The sequence below is a fragment of the Caloenas nicobarica genome, chromosome 2, assembly GCF_036013445.1.
Source record: "Caloenas nicobarica isolate bCalNic1 chromosome 2, bCalNic1.hap1, whole genome shotgun sequence".
NCBI classification, from domain to species: Eukaryota; Metazoa; Chordata; class Aves; order Columbiformes; family Columbidae; genus Caloenas; species Caloenas nicobarica.
The window spans coordinates 11,211,775-11,220,963 of NC_088246.1; the positions used below are offsets into that span (position 1 = coordinate 11,211,775).

Genomic DNA, 9,189 nt, shown 5'->3' on the forward strand with positions numbered 1-9,189 from the left:
AGTCAGTAGTTCTGCTTCATTGGAAGGTGTCCACATATTTCTATTAATTGAGTAACAGACCCCAGTCTTCTTTCACCCACCTACTTTATTTTATTTGAATCACAGTGATGTCAGAGACCATACTAAATGTGTGTGACAAGTGACATAATTTATATAAAATATATGTTCAAAACGCAAAATTTGAAAATCTGTTGATAAGGTTACCCTGCCTAAAAAATGACAGGTAGGTAAGCACTAGGTCTATAGGTCTTAATTAACTGTTCTGCCAACTCTTCTTTCTGTTGGATGTGTTCAGTCTCTTTCTGATGCAGCTTTGGCGCAGCTGCTGAACCTGTTCTTTTCATCTGAATTGATCTTGCTTGAGGAACTCAATGGCTCAGTGAATAATAAGGGGATAAAAGTATTTCCTTGTGTATCACTAGTTAAGTCCCTTAAAGCTCTTAAGTAATTTTAGTAGCAACGGGCTCAGGCCAAATGATCTGCCTTTTCTATTTCATGAATAGTGAAAAGCACAGGAAATGTGTTACAATTGCTTGTTTGGGGTGTTTTTTGTGACTGACCAAACTGACAAGTTGCCAACTAGCAATTTAGTGTAGAATGTAACTTCCCATATTCTGCTTTACAGCAAGGAACATCCAGCAGGCACATGAAAACTATTTTTACCATTGCAGACATTGACAGAGGATAGAGAATCTACCTGTGATCATTACAGTGTTAGACCTACTCATCTAAATGGTCCTTTACAGTTATACATTATTACATGTAGTTTAAATACTTTAAAGTCTGGTAAATATTGCTTATTAATGTTAAATATTGACTTTTCAGGTAGTTGTTGAGTTACAAAAAGTGGATTTAGCTGGATCACAAACTGATTTAGGTGAGTACTGTACATTAGAGGTAGAATAGAGTGTTTGAGTTTTGAGATTATTAAGTTAGAAGAGAGAGGAAGAGTCGATGATGACAAAAAATAGTTTAGAAGAAGGCTAAATTACTGAGGAAAAGATTAATTCTGAATATGACTTATATATGACATTTGAGGTTATTGGGTAGGTATCATGAGAGTTATTTTCACTGTTGTCTGAATCTCATCTGCTAATTCTTTATTGGTAATTGCCACCATACATTTCTTATAATGTCAAAACATTTCTGTGTCCTCAACAACTTTTTCTCAAAGAATATGAGATTTCATGTCCTTCTCCATCCTCCTGTTCTTTCTTTAGTTTTAACCAAATCTGTTATAATGCTTTTGTTGTTGCCTATATCTCCATTTTGCTAATTGTCCTGAAAGTTCTTATTTGGGTAAGGTACTTAATTTAGTGTGAGAAAAAGTTTCCATTAAAAAAGTAAAGAACAAAGTCCATTCAGCCCTTTCTGAATTATGTGAATGAAGAAAATTACTTTTTTGTTGTTGTTGTTCTTTGACCAAAATTAGACTGACTTACTTGCCTAAATAGAAAAGGCTGTGATTAAAATCCCGATACATTTTAAAATACATATATACACAATGAAGTAATGCTAACGAACTAGAAGTTTTTTATCAATTTTCTGTTTTATAAGCTCGTGTGCAATGCCTGGCTATATTAAGCTGCTGAAGCTGGATGTTACGTCATATCTGTGGAGAGAAACGTTTTAAAGCTGTGATCATGTGTTGACAAAGTTTTACTGCCACCAGCATTAATTTTTTTCCTCTGCAAGAAATGCTTGTTTGAACAATTAGAATTATCTGTGTTAGTCTCTACTAACAAGTAACACAGACCAACTTTATGGAAGCCTCATTGCAGTCTCTCATTACTGTAATTCCTTGTCAAAGATCCAAGCGACATAGATAGAATTGGATTTTACAGAGTCATATTACAGGAGGTTATATGCATAGTGCAAAACTCAAATTTATAATCATGTTTCCCTTTCTCTGTCCTCTGTCAATGATTACAACTCTTCAGATTTGAATTATGAAGTGTATAGTTCTAAACTATGTAAGATTCTTACCTATTAAAAGCTCGATCTACAATAAACAATTTAATTATGAAATGTACTTTGACTTATTCACTTAGATTTTAATTTGGTGATAGCACTTTCTTAATGCAAAGTGCTTAAATCAATTTAAATAATTATTTTCTATAATTTTAGGTTTAATTCCTGGAGGGAAAGTGAAGTTAGTACATAGCTCTACTGTGGAATTGAATAACAGGTAAGAAAACAGGGGCGTTTAGACTTTACATGTGTATCTCACAAAGCTGATTTTTCCTATGCTTTATTAATTTGCTGTTATGTAAGATATGTTTAATGATATTTTCATTAGGTTGTTTTATATGCATACACTTACTCCTAGAGCTAGTCATAGACATTTTAGATCGAGAGCTTCTGTATGTGCTTGCATAGCTTTATGAGACAAATTCCTTTACTTATGTCATCTTTTAACATTATGTTTTTCTAGCCTTTTCCCAAAGCATGTGCGCCAGAGAATGCCCCAGACACTGACTATTAAATTTCTGTCTTCTAATCCTAATAATTTCATTGTTGGAACAAACATCGTGAGTAATGTGCTGAAATTCATCTCATTGTTGGGATTTTTTTTTTTTAACTGCACCATTTACTTGGAATTTTACCAGTAGACTGTATATAAAATACATCATTTGAGACTATTATTAAAATATGTTAGCTATTAAAATTTGTTAGCTATTAAGGATCTCTTAATGTAGCAGCTCTGTGAATTATTTAACTTTTTCTTGTGATATTGATTAAAAAAAAAATGAACAAAATAAGACAAAATTTGCATTATGTTGTTCATAGGGGCTGGTAGGCCACGGTACAAGACATGATTTAAAAGTTGTTCCGAAACTATTCAGACCCCAGGAGAGCGGACTGAGATCAATAAGCATCAACGCAATTGATTTCTTCCCTTTTGGAAAGCCACTATTTTTGGTATGAAAACATTTTAATATAATACAAGTTTCATTTTTTTCATTACTTGCTGAGGGAGGTTTTCTGATTTGATGTATTTAACTACATGTGATAGTTGATTTACCTCACTAGTTCCAATCCACCATGAAGGCGGACAACAAATCTTGTGTCCTGGTGTTCGAACTCTGCTTATGTAGAAGGTGGAAAATCTGGCTTGCAGAAACAAATGGCAATCTCACTTCAGCCTGATAACTTATTATTTGTTCTTACTGAAATTCAGCATGACAAGCAGGTCTTCTGCTGTTGATGAAACCTCAGCAGTTTCTCACTTCCGTTACCCGTCTCTTAGTGACATCACTTTGGAGACAAAATTTCTGTATTGCTGTGAAATACAGGTCTGTGGGGCAGCCCTGGGCATTCCCTGCTCCCCTCCACTCCCCACAGCCCTGGGGCAGCGTTCCCTGTGAGCAGGCGTGTTCAGATCTGCCCTCGGCAGTTCCTATCGACACACCTCTTGGTTTTGTTGTCTTTGAGAAAATTTATTCACGACAAGTTGAATCTAACTTGGGTAGGATTTTCCATCTGCTTCTCTTTGCATACATTGGTACTTGATCCTCTCTTAAAAATGCTTTCTTTCTAAATTTGCCATGATTTACGTGACCTCATTTGGATTGCCTAAAGTATAAAATGAATGTGTTTGGCTACAGAGTATGTATTTTGTGTCACCTCTGCACAGTCAGAACATTCTTTTACCAGTGTGGATGTTCTGAAATTTTTCCTAAATGCATTTCTTTAGAGCGATACTGAGTTCTACATGTTCGTATCTGCAGAGACCTTTTAAATGTAAGCACCATTTCCAGAGTCACTGTAAAAAGTCGTCATAATCTGAAAATTCTGGGAATTCTTCCCGATATAGAGGTGGCCCAGAGTAGTAAGAATAAATTATTTTCTGTTTTCATAGAATAGTTTTTTTGTAACTGGGCTAGAGCAAGTTTGTAAGTGTTATACTAGGCAAGACAAAGGTTATAAGAAAATACCTGGAAGCAGTGATATCTGCCTGTCTTTGGTTTTAGTTGTGCATTATGAATCAGTTTAATATCCTTATACTGTTTAACACAACCTGTCCTGAAAGCTATTCTTGGTTTTACAGATTACTTGTGTCACTAAGTAGCCGCCTGAATTGGTCTCTAAGGCTCTGACCTCGCCCCAGTTCAGACTGGATCGCAGCATTAGTGAAGTTGATCATTTGAGACCTTGTTTTAAAATAGGAAATGAGGACTTCGACCCAAGATTAGTGGATTAGATTACTCCAATATGCTTAGTACAGAGTTACTGCTTTTGAACTCAAAATTACATTAAAAGTTAAAATCCAGATAGTCCGTAGAGTCAGATATGAGAGATATGTGCCACTTGAGTCAGATATGAGAGATATGTGCCACTTGAGTCAGATAACTACTTCTACTTATGTGATTGGTATTCCCAAGAATTGAATTGCAGTTTTTATCTCGTTTAGTTTTTGTTCCCAGAAAGTATTTTCTTTTTGACTACAATCTAGGTTGGCTGTTCAGATGGAAGTATCAGGTTACACCAAATGACATCAGAGCATCCCCTCCTGCAGTGGAACGGCAGCACCAGTGGCCAGCCAGTTATTGCCCTACAGTGGGCTTTAACCAGGCCTGCCGTGTTTTTTGTCCTGGATGCATCATCTAACATTTACATTTGGGATCTTCTGGAAAACGATTTGTTGCCTGTGGCAAAGCAGACTATTCCATTAGAGAAGTAAGTACATTGCTCTATTTTTAACAAAATATTAATATTATTATTATTGTTACATCTTGACTGGAATTTGGGTGGGTTTTTGCTTGGCATTAAATGTTCATTAGAATTTGCTCTTCTAACTATTTTTTAAACTGTTGCACACGTGGAGAGACTATAGCGAGCTAAATTTTAGTTCATCCTTATTTACTCAGTATTTTGTACAGTCCGATAAAGGAGAAATAGTGTTTAGTGTAAATCAAAATCAGGTATAGTGTTATCAGTTGGGACAGATGTCTGTACGTGGAGCAGCTGCTGTTTATACAAAGAAAAATTTTGTTCCCACTGAAATCCTTGGACTGCTTTAAGTTCAAAGACAGCTTTGCTGGATCAGGATCAACCTCTAAAATAGGCAAGGTATGTTGGAGAACATTCTAAAATACCTATATATGGTATGGTTACCAATATAAAGAAATACATTTTGTTCATTGTCACAAAGTAAACAAGAATATTTTTGGCTTGCACATATTTGCCAAGACTAACACCAGGGTAGTCTCACAGTACTGTTCCCGTAGTCAATGTAGGGACCTGGGTGCCCTGTAGATTGATGCAGAAAAGGAATTTCATATAGCCTTTCTGAAATACAGCCTGGAGAATTATCTTTCTTCCCTGATGGGAGCCCTGCTGTGAGACTCTGTCTTCCCCAGGCCTAAGTTAATCCTGGTGAATATCTAACACAGGGGTGTCAAACTCATTCTCACCAGGGGCCACATCAGCCTCGCGGTTGCCTTCAAATGGCCAAATGTCATTTTAGGACTGGATAAATGTAACTACTCCTACATTCGCACAGTCCTAAAATGACATTCGTCCCTTTGAAGGCAACCGCGAGGCTGATGTGGCCCCTGGTGAGAATGATTTTGATGCCTCTGATCTAACAAAAAGTTTTCCTTCTATGCTTGTAATCTATAGAAAAGTGCTGCTAGTTTGGGGAGAAAATAATGCAATTTTTGAAGTGGCTACACTGTACTGGAAAATCCCATTAAAAAAGAGTTCATTTTTACAAGCTTGAAGTAATTTTGAAGTCATGATTAGATATTGATGGTGGAATCTGTGAACAGGGGAAGAATTACCTGTTGTGTTTGTGTTCAATGATTGCAACTGGTGAAAAGCTAAAGAACATGCTGGGACATGTAGTAGTAAGGAATAATACACTACGATGACCATAAAAAAGGAATCATGTAGTTAACTATGAGTAACCTGCTAAAGACAAGTTTGAAAACACCAATTTCTATTAATTTTGCCTCAATTAAAAACACTCCCCCATTCTGATTTCAGTGTTGTAACTATGACTCTCCTGGGAGAACCAGAAAAAACAAATGGATTATTAGGGCTTGTGTTGGCCAAAGCATCTGGAGAGATAGACATTCAGTTTGTAAAGAAGAAGTGGGCATTACCTCAGCCTGAGGAATCTGAAAAAGTACATAGAATTTTATCGCAATCTTTTTAGAAACAATACACCTCTCTGACTGTACAAATTATCGCAAAATATTTAGATTATTTTTGACTGCAATTAAAAAATTTGTAATGTAATTTTGTATTTGTATATAACTTGTATATATTTTAAAGATATTAATACAATATTTCAGCTGAAACTTTATATTTTATCATAAAAATGACAACCTCATTTAGTATTGTTATAATTAAAAAGATGATGCACTGTATTTCATTATTGAAAGTACTCTAGATGTATATCTTTTCAATAAAATACTGGAAATATATTCCTATAGATTACACTGCTGTTTCTCAATTTTCTGCTCTGGAGTAAATGATAGTAATCCTTTGGTTGTGCCTCTGTATAAATAACCTGAATGTATGGAGACTTCTACCTCTGGGCCTTTTACGAACTAAGGCTTGGTAAAACTTTCTTTTATCTACCTAAAAACATGCAAACATATCATGAGATGTAAACTTGTATTCTGAAATGTTACTACTGATTTTGACTCTGAAACTTTGCAAAAGGAATACCTGACTAACTCAAATTGTCCTGCTATGTACACTACCTGTTTGGATCAAACTATGTAAATAATATGCACGTGAGATTTACTAAAATTCTAAATCCTTTGGGATTTCTGATGTAAAACAGAAAATACTGACCTGTTTAATCCTTCAAATAATTTCCAAAACTCTTGTAGTGAGGAAAAGGTTAGTCATTTATAATATGATACTAATTTTTGTACACTCTTGGTGAAGTTTGGATTGAAACCAAGCACTGAAAATGTCTTTAACTTTTGTAGCCTCACAACTTCTGATACAAAGATCATGAGGAAAACCATGATTAAATTTAGGGGGGAAGAAAAGGACAACTGGAAGACAATGTGTTCAGAATGTAGTGAATCTGTATTTAAGATATGTACCATCTCCTTCTAAAATAGACTGAAATAATTTGCAAATTCTCATGAATTCATTGCAGATGTTTTTCTGTGTAAATTGTTACTTGAGCAAACTCGAAGTGGCCACATGATGGTGCCAAGTCACAGCACTAAAAAATGAGTGTCTTCTATAAACAGCATAATACCACTTTAGGAATGAATTTGCTGCACGTTCCCCTTTCCTCAAAAGCAGCACCTGCAACCCAGAGAGCCTGATGAGCGGTCAGAGGGATGCGCATTTCAGAGACCATTTCGCTATCCTTTTGCTTTGGTCAGCCATAGTTTTTTTTTTTTTAATGGCCATAAACACAAATCACTCTCCTTATCTTCATGGTTGGGTTTATATAATAATATTATACAGTCCAAATTAAATTATAACAAGTTTATTAATCCAGATGAAGAACAGATGACAGGTACTTTTCACAGTAAAGTAGCAGAGCATCGCTATGGAGATGCATAGTAAAAAAACCGAACCCAAATCTCTCATTCTTTCCTTCTCAAATAGAAAGACACGCACTCCACTGCTCTCTCTCCCCAATTTAAGATCAAAATTAAGCTTTGAAATTATAGTAGCCTCCTTAAAGAAATCTCTCTTATTATAATTTCATCACTTTCAGGACTTACCATCCTGAATTTTCTTACTGCACCCGCTTCCCTACATGGAAACTGGAAACAGGGCTGGGGGTTTTTTGCCTTGTTCAGTGTGCAGTGGTGCTGGTTTTTTTCCCCAATATGCAAAATGGAAAAAGCTCCAACCTTCCTGTTGGAGCTGCTGTTGACATGTATGTCTGAATTCAAAGATCCAGGGATTTTAGGCCAGTTTGTGTTTGTGCTTGTGCTGCCTGGAGAGCTGAGACTGAGTCAGTTCCTGCACTGGGCCCATGTTTCTTGCCTAAAAAATGAGTTTTCTCTCCTGAACTGCAAACTAGTGTAATAATATAAATGCATCCTGTGCTGACAGTGCTGTTATGAGAATGCAGGGAAAAACTGCGTAGAAGTTGCTGCTCTTTTGTGCATCCTCTCACTGGGTAAGTGCAGACTGTTGGTGTGATGCCCCGTCTCATCTGAGCAGTTGGGCCTGTTGATGGAACAATTTCTGAGCGTATATCTGATCAGAAAAGTGGGAAGTATTGATTGGCTGCAATACAAGGAAAGCATTGTGTGCATAAGGACTTACACAATTGTTTCAAACAAAATATTCAGTTTTCCATCAGCTGCTTCCAGTGATTGTTGAGTTTGTATTATTAACATAAGGTGTGGAATTCTACACGTTTCATACGAAAGCAACAACATGATTAATTAAAAATGAGACCCTGGATATGAAAGAAAAAGTTCACTGGTAATTCCAAAGCATTTCATATCCATATTGTTTTTACCAGTAGCTCTGATAAGTGTGCATATGTGCACACATTCTATCGATTGATTTTTATATGATATGTAAACACCATTATAATGAACATTTAAAATAGCTCAAATAAATATATTTTTCCCACCTATGGGCAATTTTGGAATTCATATTCTTAACAGTATGAGCTGTAGTTAAAATTAACTGACCTATGTAATAGATACTTATGATTCAGATGATACAGAAGTTAAATCACTATCCACCCGGATTAATAACTTTTGTAAAATATAACTTCTTGCTCTTAAGCCAAAAAACCCTGGCAGCCAGAATGAAAAATTTTAAATATGCAAAATGCCAGAAAATTTTGGCTAAACTTCTGCTTTTATTTTCCACTTCATGAACATGCTTTGAAAGCCTTTTCTATTTAGAACATAAATATTAATATTGTTTTCATTGGATACTGTCATCTCACAGATGGGAGAATGAAGTTTTCGGTAGCTGAATAATAAGTTAACTGAGTAACAGAATTCTTGAATGATGGCTGATTTCTTACAACTGTTTAGAAATGTTTTTATTAACCTGTCAGCCTATATTTGCAGTAGAGTTTGGGAGAACAGGAATAGCATGATTCGTCTTTTGTACCAGAACACTTCTTTTAATTGTACTGAAGGTGACCATCCTACCCAATGCAATTTTGCCTTAATTAATCATAGCTGTCATTTAGTTAAGATATGTTGAAGGATACAGGAGCATTGTAGC

General features: G+C 35.6%; 1 protein-coding gene across 6 annotated transcripts in view; it reads left to right on the forward strand.

Annotated features, from left to right (window-relative positions):
- The window catches only part of DYNC2I1 (dynein 2 intermediate chain 1), a 30,177-nt gene extending 23,881 nt beyond the window's left edge, over positions 1–6,296 (forward strand). For 5 of the 6 annotated variants that reach the window (XM_065628340.1, XM_065628341.1, XM_065628344.1 and 2 more), the window contains 6 exons: positions 826–877; positions 2,128–2,188; positions 2,435–2,531; positions 2,791–2,922; positions 4,457–4,680; positions 5,992–6,296. In XM_065628340.1, coding sequence (XP_065484412.1) covers positions 826–877; positions 2,128–2,188; positions 2,435–2,531; positions 2,791–2,922; positions 4,457–4,680; positions 5,992–6,163 — 738 coding nt within the window. In that variant the 3' untranslated portion in view covers positions 6,164–6,296. Of the gene's footprint in view, positions 1–825; positions 878–2,127; positions 2,189–2,434; positions 2,532–2,790; positions 2,923–4,456; positions 4,681–5,991 lie in introns of those variants that run through there. The other variant, XM_065628342.1, reaches the window with a different exon arrangement.
- The last annotated feature ends 2,893 nt before the right edge of the window (positions 6,297–9,189 follow it).